The 27,078-nt window shown below is 33.1% G+C and overlaps 1 protein-coding gene across 1 annotated transcript in view; it reads right to left on the reverse strand.

Annotated features, from left to right (window-relative positions):
* Nucleotides 1-26,756, reverse strand: part of LOC147075979 (monocarboxylate transporter 10-like) — a 69,406-nt gene extending 42,650 nt beyond the window's left edge. The window contains exons 1-2 of the mRNA XM_085942300.1: nt 26,428-26,756; nt 23,816-24,044 (exon numbers count right to left, since the gene is read on the reverse strand). Coding sequence (XP_085798426.1) covers nt 23,816-24,044; nt 26,428-26,622 — 424 coding nt within the window. The 5' untranslated portion in view covers nt 26,623-26,756. The remainder of the gene's footprint in view (nt 1-23,815; nt 24,045-26,427) is intronic.
* Between the last annotated feature and the right edge of the window lie 322 nt (nt 26,757-27,078).

Below are 27,078 nucleotides of genomic sequence, written 5' to 3' on the forward strand. Positions count from 1 at the left end.
TGATTTTGGGTAGCTTCCAAGGAAGACGAAGCAGACAAAGAGCTGACTGGGGGCAGTCTTCACTCTGCCCTGAGGATTGAGAGAGGTGTAAAGTCTTGGTCGCTCAAAAGATGACAACATTCCAAGGTGATCACGTTCCTCAGCCAAGAGGGAATGACCAAGAAGAGATATCCTGGACATTTGGTTGACTTCGTTGTTATTAGAATAGTTTCATTGTAAATGGTAAAAAATATGACTTTTTGCAATCTTTTTTCTATTATTTTACACGACACACAATCCTTAAGATATCAGCGTAACATTCGTAATAATTAAACAAAAATAGATATTATTATTTCTTATAATTGAACAGTCAAAATATTACTTGTTTCAAAAGTATTTAAAAAAAATAATTCAAGTACCTACATAATATTAATAGTATCTTTTATTTTTCAAGAAAAGCTTAGTTGAAGCGATAATATTTTCCAAGACATTTCCCCCAATATCTTTATTCCAAAGCAATCGAGCAAGAAATTTTTGATTTGTGGAAACATAATACTATATTGGAAACATTATTTTATCTGTTACTTAGGTAGGTATCTAAACAAATATGTAACCTAACTTGTAAAATGACTAAATTGGTCTATTAAATTAATAATATAACTAATTTATCGATTTATGTTAGTAATTTATTAATAATTATTATTGAAAATAATATCATACAATTTCATCATGTTAACACATACTAATAGGTATTAGTAAATTTCTTCTATATCGTAGTTTTATATAATATGCAAGTACGTATAAAATTATCATTTATGATATAGGTAGTGTGCGTGACTGGTAATCGTAAGGTCCAAGTCCAAGCCTCGAATCCACATACGGTATTTTTTTTATTTCGTCTGTAAAATATAAAAAATATGCACTTATATATTTACATGATAAATAATAGTAACGTGATATAAAGCGATGCCGTATTGGTAGTGTACGCAACTGGTAATCGTTTGTGCCAGGGTTCAAATCGACATACCGCCCATTTTTTGTATTTCGTTTGAAAATAACGATTATTTTCTAATATTTGTTTATTTTAAAACTTAAATTTTCTTTAATCAATAGTTTAAAAATTTCAATGTGTTAATATTATATTATATTATATTAACTACAAAAGTACTTCTTACAGCATAAAATTTTCGCATCTGGATGCAATAAATCCAATTAAAATGCAAGGGCCAACTCGCTAACCGGAGATTGCACTTAATTTACTTGATTATAAATGCATTTAATGCAATTTTTCACGAACTCATCGCTCATTCACCTGCATATAATTTACGTTATTATCAGTATTTATCTGCATTTAACTAAATGCAGGAACGCAGTGGGTTTTAATGCATTTCGCATAATATTAAATTTAAATAAATTCAGTGATTTAATGCTTTCTACTATGTAACTACTTACTAACTTCTATACTTAGGGAGAATAAATATAAATATGTGATATGTAACGAACTTTTCAATTCATTAAAAATAAATACATAGGTATAATTAGTATATTTTCGAAATATACTACATCTCAGTACTAATAATAATGTCTATGATTTCAAAATATTTGGCTTTTGATCACCGTTTTTACAATTTCCATGTAGTTTATTTTTGTCTGTTTATTTTTTCTGTTATAACTAAACACTGGAGCAATATTGATGAAACTTTCATGGGTTATAGATTACATTGCTGATACCATTTTTGACCAGTTTCGTGAGTTCTACTTCATATCTCGAAGAGGCCGAAGTAACAACTCCACATATATACCACAGCTGTTACAACAACACAAACATAGACCCCTCCAAACCAACACGCCTCGCACTACACTCGGTCTTAATCGAGCGTATCACGAGGCCCTACGTTTAGATGTGAAGCATCAGCAGGGAATGGGGACGCCTGGGAATGTCTCAGGAGTAGATGCCTACGTCTACGCTCTCAAGTGAGCTTTGACTGAGTTTATTGAAAGACGTAATTTAATAAAAAGTGCCGTAAGAGAGAAAGGCATCGAGACTTAACGGAAATAAATGAATTTAATGATTTTTATAACATACAAAAAACGAATCTAAAACAATACGGACAAACAAAATTATGTGAAGAGATCATCACGTCTGCAATAAGACGCCGCATTTTTTAAAATGCAATATAATTGGCCTTTGTGGTGACCAGGTCGGACGGCCCGATGGGCCCAACAGCTGGTTGGACCGACTCAAAGCATCTCTTATCTCTCGGAGCACATTCTCTGACATTCCCAGAGGATGTGGTTTGCATCCTGCAGTTCTCCGCCACATGGACATGTTGAACGGGTAACAAGACCAAGCTCAAAGACCCTGTCAGCGAAGCCACCATGTCACCAATGATATTTGGAAAAACATATGTGTGTGCCTGCCTTTGGTGGAAGCATCCAACTTTTTCTGCCAGGTCTTTAACGCTGTTACAACAATTCATCACGAAAAGGTATCGAAATTGATCGGGTAGCAGCGCTAGATGGGAGTATCGTTTGAGTTGCGCATGCCGCTCACGTCCCGCCGAACACTGTCCACTCAGGCCGCACACTTTTTTTTTCTAGATGCCTTTATGAATACCTCGCATTTACTATCGAGGTTTCTTTAAGGACTTTGGCACGCAAACTACTCTACTTGATGCTAGTCAAATGAAAATTGTGCCGGCTGAGAGAATATGCCTTATTGAAAACTATTCTTCTACCCGCATCGGGTATTGCTCATTTGAACTCGGCCAGGGCCTGTGAAACCGCCTTGCGAAAACCCTGGATAATTCTTTGTAGCGCAAGGCGATGGCGATTCTGATGAATATTTTGTCGTATTCATTGGGAACTGAGGACTGCAATTTGTAGCCGATTTTTTCCGGTGGTAAAAGAAATGCCGCATAGGACTGATATTCTGAGCATATACTATCTTTTATGACTGCAGTCACTGGATCTGAAAGGTATGAATCATCATTACATGTCACCATTTATTATTTTGTTTCTTTTTATTACATAAATACAGAAAAGTATTATAGTTTTATAATATTCGAAATAAAGAACAATATAATTTGTAAATATTAAGATACAAAACGATATTATGTTAAAGGCAAATGAAACGTTTTAAAACTAGTGATGTTTTCTGTCTTAAATGGTTGATGCGTATAGAAATAAGTCTCGTGATCATACGCAAGAGAAGGGAATCGTAATTAATTGAAATAACCGTTTAAGTTTTTAAGATAAACTGTCGGCGGCTTAGAAGAGGTATGTCACTCAAGAAAATAATTTCCTGAGGCCACGACGGACATATTAGAAATAGTTAAGTACTTATCAGCTTTGAAAAGCAATTAACTTTGCGCTCTCAAGTGATATCTGATTTGCATATTACGCATAAATATGAATGTGAATAATATATCATGAATAAATAACAAAACAATAATATGTAGAGTATATTATGATCAGTGGCGAATGGTGACTTTTGGAAAGACGTATGCTGTGGAGATCAGAGAAAAAGAGTACACTTACGGGACATCAGAAGATAATACGACATTACTACTGATGAATAGATAGATATAATGATTTTTTATTTCTTTTGCTTTATTTTTTTTCTACTTAGTTGATTTACCTGTACTTTTGATTCTAAATATCATGCTGTGAACGTCTTGAATTAATAATTTGTTATGTGCACAATGCGTCTTTTTATAATAATAATTTTTAAGTTTACACATCAGAGCCTATCATTTTTCATACATTGCGATACACATGCTGAGGTCACGTGACATAAAATCCATACGAGAAAAAACATCAGCATTCTCGGCGAATAATCCGATAAATACGTTAAAGACAGATAGCGTGCTGTGGCATATTTCTTTAAAACCTTTAACGGATGGTACTGTAATCTGTATTTATTTATAATACATTCCTACCTTTATAGCTTCAACAGATGATGTCGTTGGCAAATTGAATTATTTTTATAGAATATAGAAATATGTCAATATGCAATTAAATTATATTTTTCTTAGGAAGGTAGGCTATTTAATAATCGCCTAGTATGGACTCTTCGGCTTCGCTACTGATATATTATATAATATTGTAGGTAAAGTGATTAATGTTTAACGTGTGTTTTCCCGAATTTTATTATCAAATCCTCTATAATTACCTTAATAATTATTATGAAATTATTGAATTTAGAAACACCTCAGAATCATTACAATTAGATACAAACATTTCGTTCCAGATGATTTCAATTACAAAAACCGGTAGCTAATATTAACGAAATATTTAGGTTACATTTAATTACTATTAGTTAATTTCGTTGTGATTAGGTAAAGTACAGGTAAGTAAATCGGTCATTACAATATTTTTTAAAACATCTTACGAAATGTTGGTGTACACACGCGTCCTTGGTATAGCTGAAAAGGCAAAGTTACGAACATCGAGTATGAAAAAGCTAAGGAAATAATCAGAAAAGTAAATACCTACTACGAAGTTGCCACATTTTTTCCACACCAATTGCAAGCCCTAAAGATATCATGTTCTGCATCATATCATTAAAATTAAGGGATGATTTCCGGTAAGCGCCCTAGCACAAAAATAACATCCTGGCTCAATAATTTTAGAGACTGGTTTGAGCAAAGATGGTTAAAATCATTGCTGTCGTCCGATAATGAATATTATACAAAAATAAAACGAAACAAAGTTAATCAATATTGTTCATATAATACAATATTTATTAGACATATTACATATGTATGCGAGACTGAAGACATAACCCGGTTTGTTCAGCCAAACTTAGAAACGCGTTGAAAAACATTTATAATTAATGCAAGGCTATAAAATCAGGCTATTGGTAAATTAATTATGAATGTTCACGCCTATTCATTTTATTTGCTCCTATCAACGGCAGAATAAAATTAAAATATGTACAGTGGTTGCCACCTCTATTTAATTACATATTATTTTAATTACCTAAGTATTGTTACTGCGACTTATGATATATATCTTGAGGTGTAGTTAATTATTGACAACCGGCACTTTATTTTCACACGTTTATTTCGCTACTAATTAGTAACACAATAATTGAAAAAGCACATTTATATGATAATTATACAATATCCGAAAGGGGTTTGAGATCATACATTATCTCGCCCCGAGAAAGAACAAGCCTAGGGAAGTTATATTTTGAATTAAATGCCTGTTCGTGTTTGCAACGGCGACGGCCAACTGACTATTTTCAGGTAAGTAGTACCTGAAACAATGTCTGAAATTGACAAACTGTGTTATTTGTTTTCGCCGCAAAGCAGAGAGACTTTTAATAAAAACGCGTCAATTTCAAATAAAATCAAACGGATCTGCTTTGGTCAATCGGTCACAATTACAATAATACAAGTACATGGATTCACACTAATTGTCATCGATATATTATTATGATGGAAACAATATATTATACCTATACATATAATTAACTATTTTTTTTATTCAACGAATAAAAAAATATGTTACCAAGTTGAAGTACGTTACAACAAAATATTTTGGAATGATCCGTGACCTCGGTTAGTAATTATTAAGGTAATTTAATACCTATTTTCATTTAACGTACAAAAGCCGATTGCCAATAGTAACGCAATTTAGAAAGCGCTTCAGAGACTATTGTAAGTACCAATAGTTAAAATGTGTCGTAATTAAATGAGATACCTATAATAGCATACTGGTCAAAGCACGTGGGCGTGATTCCTGAGAGACGCAGGCTCGAACCTGCTGGGTGTCTTATTTTTTTCAAAAAGATTTTTTTTATTGGTTATGTTTATTCAAATAATTAATATGCTACTAAGCTGCCGCGGGCAAGACTTAAAATCGATTATTATCTGAGTGAAATCGTCACATGATCTACATTATGTATACCGATGTTAAATTCATTGTAATTTTTGTGATTTAATATACATATAGTAAATATATGTAATACAAATGAATTGTTTTACAAAGAAAATCTTTTTGAAGACTTTTCCATTTCCGGCGGAATAGATAAATATTTTGAGAACACGTAAGTCACTCTAAGCTATTTTTCTAGTCAAAGAAAATTTGTCGTCCCCCTAGAGGAAATTGCCGTAATAACAGTAAAAAGGAAAATGATAAGACACTGAAATGAAGAGCTTTTTTGTTCTTTCCAAAAGAAAATATGCGCCAGAGCTTTTATAATGAGTTCCGCATTTGCACAAAAACAAATAGGTAATATGTACGTATTTTTTCGTTGGATAGCCTGACTATTTAATTAGGTATTATACATTGAAATTTTTGCTAGAATATTGTACTCATTTCCATAATGACTCGAATTTTAAGATAAGATGGTTTTTTCAAAACGTAAAGGAGATATATTATGTAGAGTGGCACATGGAAGCAGTGACCTCACACTATTCGACTTGTTAGCTCTTTTAACATGATCTAATAGTATATTTTACTTACTAAAATGACAAAAAGGCAGATGTTGAGAGGTTTCAATTTAACATAGGGCACACGGGTCAATACACAAATAATTTGGGCATCTTTATATCTTAAAAATCTAAAGTAATTTGTCAAATTTTAATAGTTTTATTTTATGTAAAAAATATTATTAGGAACTACACTATAATTAATTTGAAATATATTACTATACAGGGATTATTAAGGTGGTAGATCTATATTATAATGGTTTTGAAACAAACAGTTGTTTTGGGCTATAAACCCATACTTGTAACGATGAAGAACGATGTAAATATAATAAATTGACGGCACAAAAGCTTCAAAATTAAAAAAAATACGTATTTATAATTCCGCAAGTACAATTATAATAATGTACGTATATTTGCAAAATGGACTTGCGCCGTAGGCGGCTTTTTTGCTGTACATGGAATACATTAATTTGAAAAAATGTAAAAAATATGAATTTTTACCAGAATTTAAAGAATAATATAGAATACAATTTTAAGAAGGTTGTATCATTACAATTATGTTATTATAACATTTAACAATTGTGTAAGAAACATCTTTGTTAGATAATACAATGGAGTGGTTCACTCGAGTCACCCTCAATGCATATTATTTAAACAAGCCTACATAAATATAGTCCCCTAACAACCAACCCGCCCCGTACCACATTCGGTCTTAATCGAGCGTATCACTAGGCCCTACGTTTGGGTGTGAAATTTCAGCAGCCTTTAACGCCTAATAATATCTCAGCAGCAGATACCTAAAACTGAGGTCACCACGCACTCAACGGTGCGTTTAAACTGTATTTGAATGAGTTTACAGAGATTGAGGTGAGCAAACAAAAATAAAAGGTCAATACTCAATACGGACATAAAAACTATGTGAAGAGAGCTTCACGTCCGAAATATGACGTTGCAAAAATTTTAAACGCAACAAAATTGATCTTTGTGGCTACCAGGTTGCACGGCCCGATGGGCCCAACAGCTAGTTGGACCGACTTGAGCATCTCTTCCCTTTTAGAGCACATTCTCGGACATTCCCAGAGAATGTGGTTTGCATCCTCTAGTTCTCCGTCACATGGACATGTTGGTCGGGTAACAAGTTCAGCTCAAAGAGCTTAGTAGCGAATCCACTGTGGGCAGTCAAGAATTGACAAGCCAATGCACCTATGCTTTATGTATTTTAAAATTTGTATTTTACCTTCGAGGTATTGTTACCTTCTTAAGGATATGTTTCGATTTAAAAAAGGGTTCTCCACCACTCGGCTAGACTGGTAGAGAATGAAATAGTTGAATAATTGACCAAATTCCATTACTGTCAGGTGACTAAATACGCAATATATATTATTGCTTCAACTATATTATATTTTATTGGGTTTTATTTACTTGAGATGTTATATGATAATGCATCTTAATTGTTTAGTATGTATTTAAGTGAGTATCTATTCTATATTATTCTATGAGAAATCCTTTAAAAGTTAAACACAAAACAGTTTTGATTTATCATTATGTGATGGTCATTAATCTATCGTTTCCAAATATGACGGGGGAAAAATGAAACGTGAAATTGTATTGGTCTAACATGCCACGATGCTTTTAAAATTATTGTGTATTTTTATTAAAAATAATATTTATTGTGGTCTATCATTCATAACGTTTTACTGGTTGATATATTGGTTTACACTCATATATTTTATAATAACATGGATTTGTAAGTATTGTGGAAATATCAAACAGAAGAATTTACAATATAGAAATATTTTCATGTCGTAAAACAAATACGTGTTTAATATTTAAACGAAACATTATTATTGATCATCGGAATCTTGACAAGCAGTTGTTTAGCAAGTGTTGCCAATTACCATTCAGAGGACAAGAACATAAGCTATACTATCTATGAAAATAAATTTTCGAATTTCGTACGAAATTTGTGTATCTAAAATTATGATAGATCCTATCTATTTATTACCACGTTTTTATTAGCTCGTATTCTTGTTTGCCCGGTACAGATTTTTTCTTGTTTGTCCAAGATTTTTAACTAACTTCCCTACTAGACATTTGAACCTTTTAGAATATATCATAACACGATGCCAATGCTTTCTTCGGCCCACGTGCTCGTCGTAGGTCAAAATTGAGTTTTTATTGTATTTTCAAACCATGATCCTGGACACTCCTTAAACGTTATAAATAATCTATTTATATAATTTTAAAGCATTATTATCCTTTATAGTTATTTTAAACATTTGATGACTGCATAAAGTATTTTTGTTGCATAAAATAGTATTCTTTTAAACCTCTCGCTCTAATGTTTCAGAATATAGTCATATTTCGGTACATAACTGTGCAGTGGTGTTAAGATTTTTTACGTTTATTAATTTTTAAACGCATTAACAAAACCATTAGTATAATTTATTACGAGATAATTTTTGTAAAATATTCACGATAAAAAATTATATTGATAATCTCTGTGATCCCAAATTTGACAAGAATTAGGCATTTTATTATTCAAAAAATCGGCAAGATTCACACTTTTGAAGATGATTATAAAGATACTTATTATAAGCTATGTTTTTGACCATTCAAGTGTGATAAACATCTTATGAATAATGCTTGCTTTATAATAATTATTGACCTAAGAATAAGGTAGTATTTTTTTGAAATACGCCATTTCTTTTGTCATTCCCCAGTGGTTAAGCTACAACATACGGCCGTAGCCATAAATTGACAAACTATAATTGAAGTAGGGAGTAAAATTATGTTGACGCGCGTGTTTGAACATGTACCGTTTTAAAAAAATAAAAAAAAAATTCGGTTAGGTATATGTTCAAACACGCGCGTTAACATATTTTACTCCCTACTTTAATTATAGTTTGTCAATTTATGGCTACGGCCGTATGTTGTAGCTTAACCACTGGGGAATGACAAAAGAAATGGCGTATTTCAAAAAAACACTACCTTATTCTTAGGTCAATAATTATTATAAAGCAATCATTATTCATAAGATGTTTACCACACTTGAATGGTCAAAGACATAGCTTATAATAAGTATCTTTAGAATCATCTTCAAATGTGTTTATCTTGCCGATTTTTTGAATAATAAAATGCCTAATTCTTGTCAAATTTGGGATCACAGAGATTATCAATATAATTTTTTATCGTGAATATTTTACAAAAATTATCTCGTAATAAATTATACTGATGGTTTTAGAAATGCGTTTAAAAATTAATAAATGTAAAAAATCTTAACACCAACCACTGCACAGGTATGTACCGAAATATGACTATATTCTAAAACATTAGAGCGAGAGGTTTAAAAGAATACTATTTTATGCAACAAAAATACTTTATGCAGTCATCAAATGTTTAAAATAACTATAAAGGATAATAAGGCTTCAAAATTATATAAATAGATTATTTATAACGTTTAAGGAGTGTCCAGGATCATGGTTTGAAAATACAATAAAAACTCAATTTTGACCTTCGACGAGCATGTCCCCCCTTTTTATTAAGCTACGAAGTCTCAATTGAGTCTTATAAGCAGAATTGAATTAATTTTCAGTTAATTATGTTTTGTATGGAAAGTTATTTCAGAAAAATCCGTAAAAAGTAAGACTATTATTGGTTTCTAAGAGGGTGGTCGTAGCAACTAAATCATTTATATATGATGTCAAAATGACATTTCAGTATTCTATATTTGTTTGTTTTTTATTTACTTCATAAGAAGTACCTAGGTTGGGGATATTGAGCATAATAATTTAAATTTAAAAACGTTGTATATAAAAAGTTCTTTTTATCTTGTAATTATTTAATGTTTATTTTGTTTCCAAGCGGACGTTATACATCGTAGAATTGGACCTCACCAATTTTTCTAACGGCGTTCATCTATTATCAATCTGTCTTAATAATTTCATTTATTGTTGGATCTTATTATCAATTCTTATTTCTCAGTATTGAGAAGCCAAACATAAGAAACTTTAATGATGGCAAAGGGAATATCATAGTATTACATTGAAAAATAATATATTATTACTTGAAATGTTTGTTAGGTAATATTATTAAATTTTCAGACTGATTCAGTCAGTTGCACAATAAAGACGTATTATAAGGTCAGAAGATTTTGAATAATTTTGACTTTCGCATCATTAGTATAAGGGGTTGCAAAAACGTTATCAATCCTAGAATATTGGACATTCTCAAAGAGAGCAATTATAGGATTGAACAAAACATGGAGACAAATCAGTAACATATGAATATATTAGGGCTAATGCAAATATTTATTGTGATGCCGAAAAACTAATAATTTTTAAGAATCTTCAAACTAAGTAATCGAAAATTATCATATTTGTTCATCACGAAAATAAAGTAGACTAAGTTACTGCCAATAATTATTAGTGGGAAAACATTGTATTTACAATAAAATTATAATAACCCACAGTATTATGTGGTAGGTACTTATTCCACGTAATTTAATAATATTTTCACGTCCAGCTGTGTCCGCTTCAATTGAATATTTTATTGCGTATATATTATTATGTATTGTGTTTTATGTTAATACATTTAACTTTATTAATAGGTTTAGAATTCTCAAAAAAAATATATCAATATTTAAAACCATAGTAATTGATCTTTACTTTTTACGAATTTCCCATTCCACTCAACTGTAACATTTTATCAACTGTCTTTTTATTATATTATATTATATTTGTATTAATTAAACTTGCGTTTATGTCGTAGAACTCCATTATAATGAATTTTAAACAAAGCTGTTTTTGTTAATTCTAATGGTTGAAAGGTCGACTATAACTACTATGAACAAAGATGGATTTATATCCCGAAACAGCTGCTGTCAACGTAAACGACTCAATTAAAATAGAATTAGCAAACATTACTTTGTTTCAAAACCCATTATTATGTATTTTTATTACATAACACAGATCGTTTTCTACCCGTAAGTAGACAATAATAATTATAATATTACATAAACTCAAATCTTAAATGACGGTACTCGTACTTGGTAAAACTTAATAGGATAAGTACAAGTAATAAATAAATTTTACACATTATAACGAATTAACACAGAATCACCACCTTTCTGAGACTTAAAGTATAAAGAAAGTCGTAAAACTGATGCGTTTGAAATGTGACATTGAGAAAACGTGGCAGCAGAAAGAACCAATTTCTCAAATAAAGACCAAGAATCGAGTCTTCAAAATATACTTTTTAAATAGTTCTGCACTTCATTGGCCATTTGATAACTAAAAGACATTACTCTAGCGGCCCATCGTCGGTGGAAGAGGGAGGTCCCCTAATCAATAAGCGAATAACCGAAATGAATTGAGGAATCTAAAAGGAACCTTCATAATAAGTGAATCGACTTCGCCTGGTGATGATGATGATGATGGTAAACAATGGGTAGATGAAACTATACAATTTGAAAATGCGATAACTTTTATTTTACTAAACCAAAAAATGAAGTAGGTAGGTACGTGGATTTGCTAAGAAATTTAAAGATACGTATAAATATTATTAAAAATCTTTTAAACGTTTCATTTTGACGAAACGATATTATAAAGTTTAATAAGCAAAATGGCGGACGGTAGCTTGAAGCACTTTATGACTCATATAAAACAGAATATTGTAATATATTATGTTGCTACTTCTTATTCCGATTTTTTCCAAGGAGGGAAGCTCAACAAAAGGACTCATGGACGCTTAAATTAGCTGCATGTTATTTTGGGTTGATGATTTTTTTATAACATACTAATATCGCTTGCATCTCTCAGTTCGTTTGTCAAAAACTGCAAGCGTTTCAACATTATTTTAAAATCACCCAATTATTATTCTCAATTAATTAAATTATTATTAAGCATTACGAAACATTTCCAAGTGACAGTACCGTCTGTCAACATTCTCATACACCTTGTTAATGTCTTTGTTCTGGTGTTTAGACTCAATTATTTATCTGTGAGCTGCTGAATCAACCTGACGAAGTCTTTGTAGATTCTCCTGACTTTACATATGGTTTTTCCTCATCCATAATATTTGTATTATTTATTGGTTGTGCATGCTGCCTAAGGTTACAGTAGGTTACAGCACCCCCTATTTTAATTACCCTTGGATAACACACTAATTTATCGATACTCTATTCACTCGATATGCTATTACCGCACTGTAAGCATATGTCAAACTATTATGAGAGTATCATTTGTTTTCTTTCTTTACAGTTTGCGTTACAGATAATTAAAATTTTATAAAGTTGCGGAATCCATGTAGTTTTTAATCTTAAATTGCATAATATGACGACATTGTTTATGTATGTATTATATTTATATACATTATACATAATATGTTTAAGTGTAGAATCTTGTGAAATATATTTTGCGCCATCTGCAAGGATGGCATCTGGCGTCGTCACTATAATTTTTGATGAATCTGGCGTCTTCAGATTTATGAAAATCTAACACATACGAGAGGCCAACCATGTGACACGCATGAATCGTTAAATAATAAACAATTTACATCGGATTTAGTAGGTTACCTAGAATATCACGTATTTTGTGGCTTGATTGCCTACAGCGAACACTGCGAGAGCCGTGGGAGATCAAATGAAGTGGAAGAACGGATAGTAGGTGTGAATCGTGTGTGAGGAGTCTGCTTAAGATTACTTATACCTCAGGCTGTAGGACCAGATAAAAAAATATAAGTAGAGTAGTAGAGTAATAATTTAGCCAACATATTATTTAGATGAACGATTACATATTAAAATTATTATCTCGAATGAAAAGTAAAAAAAAACATACTGAAAAATATCGAATTGTCATATTATTTCAATGTTAATGTAATAATTGTAGGTGTTAATTAATTCAACCACACTAAAATCGTCCTACAATAATGTTTTTAAAGTTTATAGTTATAATATAATACTAAATTCTATAGCATTATCCTGATTTTGTTAAAATTTTTGTTTACCTATAAAAGTAGATATATATTAGTTAAGTGCGATTCATAGATGCTGCGGATGTGGCGTATCCCTAATTTGTCTTAAATATGCATACACAATATCTATAAAAGCTATGGAAATGACAACGCGCATAGGTGATCCGTATCGCATCGCATATTTTAATACCTAGTTAACTAGTAATTAATGGCTTTTTTGATAGATAAAACCACTTATAAAGTAAAGCATGTCCAATCTTAAAAGTCGTCATATGCCACTATGCCTTATTTATAAGTATATAAGGGTCATTACGGGGTGTTACTAAAGCATGGCTAGTAGAACTATAATATTTCAGAAAACATCAAGTTTTTCCTACACATAGATTCTAATATTACTAAAATCGGTGTCAGTAAAGTTGCCACTTTGATGTTGGAAGTTACACTGATTGGATTTACAAATGCAAAGTTTTCCAAAGTATCTTGCAGTGATTCGCACGTTTCACTACTGTGGGTTTGAGCACCGTTGCTCGAGTTCAATTGACCCCGCACTTCATTCGATAGGAAATCAGCGATAAAAGTTTTGATTCTGTTAAAAGCTTAAACAAGACGACAAGGGTGATTTTAAACATAGTCAAGCTTTTAGAAAGGGTGTATAATAATCGACCTAACGTACTATAGTCATGTTGATTTCGATACAAAAAAACGTCGTCAGCAAATATATTAAAGTAAAGCTTAGTCTAGCTTAGTCAAGATGCAATCTAAATAATAGGTATGTATATTGAAGTGAAGCTATAAAAAAGTTAGTTAGTATCAACCTTGGTGATGATGATTTTGCATTGCACTTACACCTTACACATATTTTACACAGTGCTGTCAGTTATCGTGGTGATTTAAAATATTTATACACATATAACAAATAATATACCTATTACTTGAATATGAATATGTGGTTACTTAAACCCTGACGGCTAAAATTATTAAACATGGAACATGTTTTGCCTACTGATGCTCTGAATGCTGGTTGTCCAAATTCGAAAGAAAATTTATTCGTCAAAGTAACCTAATCCAAAGGATTCAAACAATTTTACTTTTCTGAAAATTATGTAATTACAATAATAAAACTAAAGAACAACTAAACAGAAAACTAATAACTGACGAACAATACATCGCACAGAATGTAGGCTACTGAACGTAAAATTAAAATAATCTGCGCGCGTAAGTAATCAGGGCGGGGCGCGAACTGCGTTATTCTACGTCTATTTTTTGTAACGATTTTGCGTCGGAGATCATGAGTACAACATGTTCCATGTTAAAAAATGGGTTTAACAGAAGATCGACCTGAAAAAATGGTGGTTAATGTCACTACCTTTCAATGTGGCATCTTACATATAGAATTAGTGATGGTGGGAATAAACATGATTGAACCATTAGTTAACTTCGTTGCAATTGGATAGGATAACTGGCTAGAGCACATGGGCGTCAATCCCGGGAGGTGCAGATATGAATTCTGCTGGGTGTCGTATTTTTTTCAAAAACATTATATATTTCTCAGAAGTGTTTTCAAATTATATGTGTTCAATAAAAACATGTTATATTATTGCGAATTATTTATTGAATAAAACAAAATAGTTTATTATATTATGTGGTTTCTTTAACCGATGAAAATGGCTTTTAATGTCGTAAGGTTAATTGGCATTTATGTATAATTAAAGATCGTGCATCTATAAAGGTTGGGAACCGAAGTGATCAACATAGTTCAACGTTCATTATGCCTTCATTTGAAGGTCAATACTCTTAAAAAAGAGTTCATTCAGAAATAACTAACCTTCTACAGTCGGTTGTATCAATTAATAGCGACAGTAAATTATGTCTTTTTTGGAAGAATAGAGGGTAAAGTAAGGCTATATTGCTTCTGGCAAGATGGCAAGAAGTGGCTCGGAAATGGCTTTTTGGAAAATGGGCAATAGTCTGACAGCGGAAACATTTACTAAAAGTGCTTGACAAGTCTTTTGTCTTCGGGAAAAAAAACTAGAATCAAGTGCAAATCGTTGAGAGAAAGAAAGATTGTAATTCTAAATGACATCGATTCATGGCTGTTAAGTATATAAATAGGGATCGAGTATATTTTTAGTTTGTATGAGTTTGAATAATATGTAATTTTGTGCAAATAAATACTTTGTCTTATTCTATAAAAAAAGATACGTGATCTTAATATGTTTCTATTTCAGTATAAGTAATAGTATATTATAGGATGGTTTTTATTTATTTATAACATAGAAACACTTTGGAGCCACGTTGGTAGCCAGTCATAGTATTTATAAGGTAATATAAACAATTCCGGTTTTAATATTTATTCCGAGTTTATATGATGGAGAGGTGCATGCTGGGGATAACGCGAAAGGACAAAAAGAGGAATGCGTGGATAAGGAAGCAGACAAGGGTTTGCGATGTAATAGAGTTCATTAAAAACCTTAAATGGAAATGGGCTGGACACATAGCTCAAAGAAGAGACAATCGTTGGACAAAATTAGTCATCCAGTGGTATCCAAGAGGTACAAAACTTCCGCAAGGTAGACCTAAAGGCCGCTGGATCGATGAAATGATAAATTTCTGCGGAAATACGTGGCAACGCAATGCACAGGACCGAGATAAGTAGAAGCAGCTTGAAGAGGCCTTCATCCAGCATTGGATGGATTCAGGCTGATGATGATGAACAGAGAATACTTCAAACGGTATACGGAAATAGATTAACAATATAGGATGACTCACTCGACCAAATAACCAGATGAACTTGCCAAAGGATTACTTCAAATCGGGTAGGTATCACATTAAATTAATGAAAACTAGGTACCGCACTTATTCCTAGAAACGAATAATGATATTGTAAGGTGCTTAGTCTCAAAATAGAGGACCTGTATGATCAAAAGGGTCAGAGCTAATCAGTTTAAACTGACTGGTTGTGAAAGATCTGTGAGAGACATCAATTTGCGAGTCAACATAGAGTTGAATCCTAATCTATCTACATAGCGCTTGCGATGTCTAGTAAATGGGCTACGCCATGTATGGGTCTCTTTTCAAAGTTATGCCTGCTATAATATTAATTTTCTTCTCCGTATTATATATTCCGCATTTTCGTTTTGTTAGTATTCTCTGTTTGATATTGTTAATAATTATCAATTCATTTGGGAAACTCAATGAATTATAGTAATTACATTTATAAAATATATTGAAACTAGTCTTAATGTAAGCACATATTATTATGAAAACCAGTGGCATGAGGAGATGAATAACAAGAAGCCAATTAATAATGAAACAAATGTGCGGATTTAATCTCGAATTACAATAGCAGATTCTCAAGCCAACCGTTTGCCACGATCGCCTCCGATCGTGAAAGTCACTTTTGAGTCGTGACCACATTGGAAGAATTTTAATTTTTTGTCACGATCGTGTCGAAGATTACCGAGAATGTACGAAAATATCCGAATTAACCTTAAGCGTCCAAGAGTGGCCGCGCGAGCGTGTCCTGTCTTGCGTTTGACATAATGACACAAATTTAACGTTTACATAATATAATGAAGGCTGTATGACTTAATTTAACATTTTAACAATTATTAAATTTGCAGCTTCTCTCAACTTCAACCGTTTAGGCCGGTCGTCTGCCACGATCGCCCTCGATTGTGAAAAATCATTTTTGAGTCGTTCCCTGGAGTAGTGACCGAATTAGAACAATTAATATTTTTTAGTCACGATTGTGTCAAAGATTAACGAGAATGTACGAAAATATCCGAATTAACCTTGAGCTTCCAAGAGTGGCCATGCGAGCGTGATCTCTCTTCCGTTTGATATAACAACACTAATTTGATGTTTACATAATGAATGCTACTGGCTGATTTATTCATCATTTTAACAGACAATAATAATACAACCTTTTAAAGCGGTCATAATCTTCCAACATCCAAGAAGAGAAGAGAGATACCAAAGTTTTCTGTGTGTGCTAAGTGCGTTCGCTATAACATAAAAATGTCGATTGCTATACTAACAAATTCACGACACAACTACATAATATAATAATAATATGTATACCAGAGTTTAGATTGGAATTTAGTTTTATAGATTTACACAACATGACAGTTACATTTACGGTCGGACTGCTTCGAATGTTTAATGTTGTCGTTTTAAATGGTTGATGCACCTGTTACTAGAAGTGCATGTACCTTATTGCACAGCCGAGGTCCAATGATGTTGCAGGCCTACGCATTTGCCTAGACATGAAATTGAAATACATTTATATCGAGCAGTTGTAGCTACATATTCGAAACAAATGTATAACATTTATATGGAAAAGCAAATTGCTGATTCGGCATATAACAGAACTTATTTTTGTAAAGACTTTTATAACCTAGTATATATTTATGTAGGTATACTACATAATTACCTATATTAGATTTTGAAAATACATAATTTTGAAAACACTTTTGAGAACATAATACATAACTAATAGAAAAAATCTTCTTTGAAAAAAAAGACACCCAGCAGGATCGAATCTGCATCCCTCGGGATTTGCGCCCACGCATATCGACCACAATGCTATAGGTTATCTAATTGCGAAAACTATAACTAGTGTCTCTTACAATATTCCATGAAGCTCTTTCCAAATTGAGTTACTATTGGCAATCGGCTTTTGTATTTTAAATCAAAGTAGGTGTTAATTACTTTAATTATTACTAACCGACGTCACGGATCACTCCAAGATTTTTTATTGTAACTTACTTGAACTAATAATTTAATTAACTTTTTTTATTCAACGAATAGTTCATACTTATTTCTTGTCATTTAACTCATACCCCGTTTACACGTATTATCGTGCAAGTTGCAAGATTGCATCAAATAAGTTCTACACCTTCTGAATCTACACCACGCAAAGCGTTTTTGACGTTTACAAATTTTCACAACATGTCAAATAGCACCATACAATGACAACATCGCGTCTCGCTTACGCGTGAGAAATGAATGAGATTGGCGAGTCAGCACTTTTTCGTGTAAACAGTTATTATCGCGATAGTTTAAAATACACACTATTGGTGCCAGTAAATCCATGCACGTGTACAGGCGCTATAAGACTATACATTGAAGATAGTGTTGTTTTGTTATTAAAATTCAATTAAACCCACCACCGCACCAGAAAATTTTGTGATTATTATTTATGAATAATATAAACGTGCGTGAAATTTCGCTTGTCTATTTAGTCACCCGACTTAGTTTTGATCGTAAATAGTTTTAAATCCTTTTTTGAAGAAACTTCTTCTTCTACTTCTTTAGCCATATCCGACCCTTAACTGGAGCATACGGACACCACGCGGCGCCTCCAAGAACCCCTGTCGCTCGCCAGTCTTCTTGCTTCGTTCCAGGTCAAACCAGAATCTCGTAGCTCCGCCGTAGACACTCTGTAGATTGTATTTGGCGGCCTTCCAGGTCGCCGGAATCCGGTCGGCTTGAAGAACAGGCAAGCCAGGTTAAAGTTCTCTTCTGGCATCCGCAGCACGTGGCCGAGCCAGGTCCAACGTCGCTTCTTCACTTTCAGCGTGATGAGAGGCTGCTTGGTGCGTTCTCTTATCTCCTCGTTGCTCCTAAAGTCATACCACCGCACACCCAGTATTCGTCGCAAACATCTGTTTTCGAAGCTCAGTATACGGTTGCTCTGAGCCTTCGTAAGGTGCCATGATTCGCTACCGTAAAGCAGCACCGTCAGAATGCAAGCGTCGAATAGGCGGCATTTGGTTTTGACCGAGTACAATCGTGAGTCCCAGACATTTCGCATAGAGTTGAATGTTGCTCCAGCCATTCCCATTCGGATAGCGAGCTCTTTCTGCAAAATGCCATCTCCCGTGATGTGTACCCCCAGGTACTTGAAGCTGTCGACGCTCTCGATGCTTTGTCCATCGCTAATCAGAGGTAAATCTGGATCAGGACAGGTGCTATTGCACAAGACGTTGGATTTCTTCGCGTTGATTTTCAAACCAACGCGAGAGGAGTTGTTATGCAACCTGTCGATTGTCTCTTGAATGCGCTCGATTGAGTTGTCGAATAGGACAGCATCATCGGCGTATTTCAGGTCGCATAGCTTCACCGTCGGGGTAACAGGTATGCCTCAGTCGGGTGTTATTGACTTCCGCAGTATGAAGTCAAAGAGAATGATAAAGGGAAACGGTGCAAGGACACAACCCTGTCTGACTCCGGTCGTGACCCCGAAACATTCCGTGACAGTGTCTCCAATTCTGACACAGCATTCGCTATTCTCGTGCAGGCTTTTGATTATGGAAGTGATCTTGGGAGGGATCCCGTATGCTCCCAGTATCATCCAGAGGGAGGGGCGGTGCGGACTGTCGAAAGCCTTCTCATAATCCACAAAGCAGCAAGCCATCGGACTGTTCAGCTCATGGCTCTGCTGGAGAAGACATCGAAGGTTGTGAATTTGGTCTGCACACGCTCGACCAGGTAGAAACCCGGCCCGAAACTACTAAATGATATTTCTCCTTCATCATCTACATTCGACATTCAATGACATAGTTAAAAATTCTTAGCACAATAATACTATGCTTTAATGAATCCATATTTCTAAAAAAAATAGATTTGTTCTATAAATTTCAAGAATTGAGCCCCCTAAAATCATAATACACATGGCAGCTGCCTCCCCTTGATATGGCATACTTATACTATGCTAAGCAGACTCATATGAACAAGACATTTTCCTTTTCAACCATAGCATGTTAAATTACGTTATAAAAACAAATGGAATCTCCGAAAACATTTTTCATGGGTTTCAATTCCCCAAGGATGCTCAGGGTTCTACGATTCGGTCCCGTTCTATTTTCAGCGCTGGTTATTGATTTAAAAAAAATATATCATAGTCAGTGACATCCCGTGGGGGTAGGCAGATTGAGCGTCGCTTGGGGGCGGCAGATACTCGAAGGGCGGCAAATCGAGGAGAATCATATAGAAATAGCTACCTAAACTTAGTTATATTATAACCAGAGCGTTGGAGATGTTTTGTTTCGGATGCTTTTTTTTATTATTACCCAGTAGGTACTCACAGCGATTTAAGTATGATGTCACCACGCTCACTAGTGATTTTTTTATTTTATTTTTGACTGCTCGGTTTCGTATACAAATGCTAATAAACTTGGCGCCTAGACCCATTATGAATATTTTTATAAATGTAAAACAACCACAAACCAATAATAAATCAGTCATAATAATATAATGGCATTTACTCAGATTAAAGAGTTCCTTTCATAACAGTGGTAGGTATACTGCGCAAAAGCCAATAATTATGTCGCGCCATAGTTATTAAAAGAAAATAATATTATATAAATATCAACGTTGGTAACGAAACAAGGAGAATTTATGGTAGAGATTTATAGGTAGGTACATCTTACCGTATTTTTTAATTTACCCAAATATTCACTCGCGAGATTTAAAAGTTGCCGGATGTAGGTACCTATTGCAAATAGATACATATTCATAATGATTATTAATCCTTATTGACATTTGAAATAATCAATTAGTATTCGTGCATATAATAGGTATTTACGTTAAGTACCAGCTAATTGTAATAAAAATGTACACTAGTAGGTACCTACCTAGATTATATCATATTTACCGTGCTGTGAATACAATGCTGTGCAATACCTTCTTTTAAGTCGTTTTTTTTGTAAACATATTTTTTGCTGATAATAGTGTGGATTTGTAGTTTATTTCAATCATCGACGGTTGAATGTTGAGACTTTTAATTAATAGTGTATTTATGATTAAATTTAGGTTTATATTAAAAAAATAATGAGGAAAATTATTTTGTTTACGTGTCCTAGGGTACAATAATAGCATAGAGAAAATGGTGTGAAAATAATACATCTGCGTAGGTATTACTAAATGATACAAACCAAATGTGTCAGACATATCAACCAAATGGCATCTCATACTCTGGTGATTTGGGTAAGTGTCTTAACTAAAATTATATTTATTCGCTTATTTATTTAATGATATCTAAATTTAATTTTGTATGTTTCAGCTTAGTGGTAGGTGTATATTTTATTAGTAATGTATCCATACCATGGCCCCCACAAAGGGGGGCTGACAATGCTCTAGCCTGGGGCCCGGGCTCGATAAGTGAGATAAACACATATCACAAATTTGCTCTAATAGCAAAAAATTTGCCTGCGGCGCTATTTTCCTTCAATAATGATATTATTTAAAATTATGTGGTCACACAATACAATTTATAATTGTGTAGCGATACTCAAAAACTCCATAATTCAAGTGTATGTATTAAAATATACAAAAAAACACTAAATATACACATCAATTTTAACGCGTACACCATTTGGAAAACATTACTGTAGAGCGTCACACTGCTTTTATCCTTAGCGATAGGTAGGGGGGGCGCCAAAGATCCTAACACGAGGCCCGCTTCAGGATGAGGGGGCCATGCTTCATACAACACATTTATTAGATATTGGAGTAATGAAAGGATGATAAAAAATGGGGCGGCATTTTGACGTTGCCTAGGGGCGGCATTTTGTCTAGGGACGTCACTGATCATAGTATGGAAAAGTAAAGGTTGTCGTCAAAGATTTCAGAATATTCATTGTGGGTACAAACTTTGGCCGTGTTTAATACATTGGAGATTCGTAAAAGAAAAACTTATACATTGTTTAAACGTGACTTCGTTTGCAGTTGGAAAAGTTTTCGGAAAAAGCGCGGGCGTGGAACTTAAATAGTATTATCGAATAAAAAAAGCTCTCCGTCTTGTGTGAGGATGGAAAACTTTTTCGCTCAATGTGTAAATGCATGTAAATAATTCTGGTACGACTTTCAGTATTATTTAACATACAAATCGTTCTTTTCTCTACAAATGGATTCCGGTTAGTGACAGATATATTTTTGTTAAGAAAATATATTATCCAAAAGTTTTACATTGTTTTTTTCCGCATTCAATGGAAATTATTAATGAGTTCTGTTGTGTTCAAGTGTGATTGAGATACTGCGTAGGAGAGAGGCGTAAACGAAAACATGCACATCAAAACATCAGAATGTTTTATTATCTTGCAATTTAAAAATAAAGTAAGCCTAACATTTTGTTCATAAGCGAAGCATTTATATGATTGTACAGTACAGCGACAAAGGGTGACTTTTGGAACGAGATATTAGCCTATGGAGATTAGAGAAAAAGAACAAACTTGTCAAGTATACTTACGGGAAATAAGAAGATAGTACGATATTACTACTGATGAATAGATACACACCACTTAATTCGATGAAATTTTAATAACTCACTAACGACATAAAATTGAGCGATGGCTTTAAATTAACACATCAAAAATCATTAGATTAATCGAAATTGTTTTTATTTTTAAAAACAATCTTGATATGTGATTATTAATGCCATAGTTTTTTTTAATTATCTAATTATTATTTATTTTATTAATATATTATACGCAGATTTTAGGCTTAAAAATTAGAGCCTATCGTTCTGTATGGACTGGTCCAGACACCATGAGGTCACGTGACATAAACTTAATACATAAAAATATCACTGTTCACTTCTAATAATTAGGGAAATTTGTTCAAGTCAGATGTCGTACTGTGGAATATACTGTGGTGAAATCTGTATTTATTTCAATGATTTCCACTTTCCTACATATACGACAGATGTCGTTGTTGGAAAATTTAATTATTTTTATAAAATTAAGTAATAATGTCTAGTTTAAAAAAAAATATTAATAACCATGCCCTTGCTTTTTCGTACAAGGTGGTTGGGTGAGTTAGTTGCATTGCTTTGGAGCTAATTAGGTTCCTCCATTTATGTCTTTAATTTTCTTTATGGCCAGGATTAAATATTTTGTGTAGTGTTCTTGAGTTGTCCTATTGCTTAGTACTTCGTGAGGCTTTTGGAGGTCAATTTCATAATTATGCTGTCTACATCCAGTCCTGAGAGTCCATCGCTCCCTTTCTAGTATAGGGCAGTCGTTGATGACATGCCACACAGTTTGAGATGTGTTGCCGTCACATGGACAACAGTCATCATTCCTCAATTTAAATCTTTTTAGATAAGCTCGCATCGCTCCGTGGCCTGTTAGTATCTGTGTGAGTTCGTGAGATATTTTTAAGTTCCTGGCAAAAAATAATAGTCTAGTTACTTTTGCAAATTATTGATGCAATTAAATGCAATTAAAATGCAATTAAAAACTAATTTTCTTAACAATGTACACTTAAAATAATCGTCTAGTATAGTGTCTTCGCCACATGGTGACTACGTTAACAGTATTTTTGTAAGGAACGGTTGTGAGCTCTTAAAAATATTTTTGCATGCCGCTGGATTGAGCCCGTATCCAATAATTTAAAAACAAGACGTAATTATCCAATACCTGCCCGAACAATATTCGCTTTCGCTGCTTCCCTGGGGTGCCTCTTGGCGACTTCGATCAGCCAAATTCCTGCTGCAGTGTGCAAACCCTGGGCGATGGTGTGTGCACCAACGGCACAGGCGCAAACTGCCCATCCCCAGCCGCCTTCGGGGTAGTAATGCTGCTTGATAGTGCCCCCGCCGCATCTTGCGGAGTGGATCGAGGTTGGGGCGCTTGGTACACGAGGGACCTGTGTTTGTAATCGCTGGAAATCAGTTCGATTGTGTTTTGGAGTGAAGCAAAAAAACAATAATCTCTGTATGGTGAGTACTATTCGGTAAATACTATACCTATTTCTCATATATTGGAAAATATAGGAAGAAAGACAAAAAATATATAATTTTACTATTGTTTTGTGTAGGTGCTCATAACTGATTAGGGAACGTTCTCAAGGCACTTATAAAGCACTTGGTGTCGTTTTAGAGTCCGGAGATGGACAATAATTGAGATGCTGAAGATTAAATATGATGGATGAGTTGAGAGTAGTATTTCATTTACTAAATTTTAAAAACAGTTATGTTGAAACAACGGTAACCGGACAAAACAAAACGTGACAAAACAGAACATGACAAAACAGAACAGTGACAAAACAGAACATGATAAAACAGAATGGTGACAAAACAGACACAACATGACAAAACAGAACAGCTAGGAGAAAAATAAAACATTAATTTTTGTGGAAAATACTTGTAAAACTTAAGTTTATAAACGAAATATTTAATATTTTAAAATTTTTCAATTATTAATTCTCTTGGCTGTTTGTTTGTTTGCTTGTCACTGTTATGTTTTGTCATGTTCTGCTTTGTCACCGTTCTGTTTTATGATGTTCTGTTTTGTCATGGAACCGAATTAACAATCACATTTTGAGCTTTCAAGTCAAATTATTCAAATTGATCACTGATGCACTTATGTTGCCGTCATTGATCTCTGTTATTAGTCCGTATGTGGTTTTAAAAACTATAAATAATGCCCATTGTAACAGTAAACTATGTCTTGTATCGTGATGTAAAAATAAAATTGAATAAAAATAATTATTTTAGTTGAGCTTTTGTTTTGTATATATGAGTGACGAGTTTTTAATAGCTTTAAGTTTTCCACAGTGGGAAACGCTACTTAACTCGCCGGAATGGTTTTGTTTACATGAACTCACTCGACGAGATATCTCTATGCTTCATTTGAATCGTGAATCGCAGAGTAAAATTTATGGATTATTTAATATACCCAAGTGGTTTCATGTAAAAAAAATACCGTGGAACGAGGTGGTGTATTGAGATAAACAAAATATTTTTAAATTGTTGTTTTGCACAGTGTGATTAAACTCGCTATTTTTTGTATATGTAATAGAAAAGAGGTGATCTAAATAGATATATCTGTTTTATGAAGCTGTCAATGTAAAATAATGATTTCACTTGTCTTTTAGTATTTTATTGTCTAATTAGGTTTGTTTTGTAAAGCTCTACAGTGATAATTTGAAAACTAAAGAATATAACCTAATTGAAATGACTAAAACTGATGAATAGGTAAGCTTAACATTTATAACTTTAAAACATATTTTTTTACATAATTGAAATGTATTTGATTTTCTTTAAAAAAAATCACTTAATAGAGTATATAGGTATAATGTTAGGTGAACATTGAACAAAAGAATAATTTGAGAAATTGATATAAGACAAAAATATGTTGAAGAAGACCTTCTTGTATAGAGGTGAAGCCTAAACGTATGAAAGTGAAGCAACAAAAGATCTCTTTGAATACTGCACTAATTTTTATACAAATTTAATCCTCAGGATAACCATGGTTGTGTTTTTCTCTTGCATACAAATTGGCACAAACAGGAGTTTGCTTCATAGGAAAGAAGCATTTGTAATATAATCGATGGGTATCTATAAAATTGATTTATTACAATCTTAGAACGGAGACATTTAAAATAAAACTGTTTTATGGTATTAATATATTTTATACGACCATTTAAATGTTGATTCTCATGATGAGAAAATATTTTTATGGGATCATGATGACGTATCACAAAAGTATCCCAAGTTTTCCGTTTTGACCAATTGGGAGAACAAAATAAAAATATTAAATATCCTCTTAAAAAAGATAAATCCTTCTATGGTTTTTATACAAAAATCACTGTAACAAGTTCCAGTTCGACGTAAGTGCCATTTTTATAGAAGAAAGAGGCAATAAGCAGGATAATTATTGAGGTTTGTATGGAAATTAGAGTTCCAAGAGGTCCGTTTTTGTCTCATTTTCATATGTTTAGGCTTCACTTATATTATACAAGAAAATAATCTTCAACATCTTTGGGAAATAACCATGTATTGAATAATATAAATTTGTCCAACTATAAAACCTACGTACCTACAGTATTAATATTTTCAATAAATCTAATTTTACGTAAAATGACAAAAATTTTCATAATGTTGTGTTTAAGGATACTTGTATGTAGTTTTATCTTTATTACTACATGATAGATTTGTACCTACCTAAAATCAACAAAATAAGTAACTGAAAACTAAAAAAAAGGATTTAATATATTATTAGGTATCTAGTAGCAAATGTATTATGACCTTCTCAATCGCCTCATCAAAGAACTCAGCTTCCGCAAGTCCCGGCGAGTCCACAAACCCCGGAAAGTCAATCTCCTGATAGTCCAGCTCACACGACTGAGCATCAGCGCTGGTCGCCAGTCCGGAATCTTCAGCCACGAAGGAACCTTGCTGGCAGGAGTGTCTGCCGAGGCAGGCGGAATCCGGAGAATCCATTTTTATTATTGTTAAAATTTATATCACTTTGCACTTTTTAATTTAGCCGGATGATGTTTTTATTACAAATATTAAATAAGTTTTTGAATTATTCCGTAGCATTTTAGTAGGTTTGATGAAATTGTACGAGATTGCTTTTAAAAAGTTTTTATGAAAAATATAAATTAAGAAAATGCCATAAACCTTGGATTTATTAAATTTTTCCTTGCCAGTCAAAATGAAAAAAAACTTTCTCAAGCGTATTTTTGGATGTTCTAGGAAAGGGGGGAAATTGAATCATCATAAAGTGAATTTACAAAGTCAAAGAAATTAATTAAATGTAACAGGGGTCGCCAAAATACGGAGCCCATGGTGGCAGTGCGCTCTCACCGATATTACCGTGTCCGGAAAATTATACGAACTGTTGTATCGGAAACTAATGTTTCCTATTTAAATAAATAACTAAATTCATATTTA

This window comes from Rhyacophila brunnea, unplaced genomic scaffold (assembly GCF_057557595.1).
Source record: "Rhyacophila brunnea isolate RB1 unplaced genomic scaffold, BYU_Rbru_1.0 scaffold_14, whole genome shotgun sequence".
Classification (NCBI taxonomy): Eukaryota; Metazoa; Arthropoda; class Insecta; order Trichoptera; family Rhyacophilidae; genus Rhyacophila; species Rhyacophila brunnea.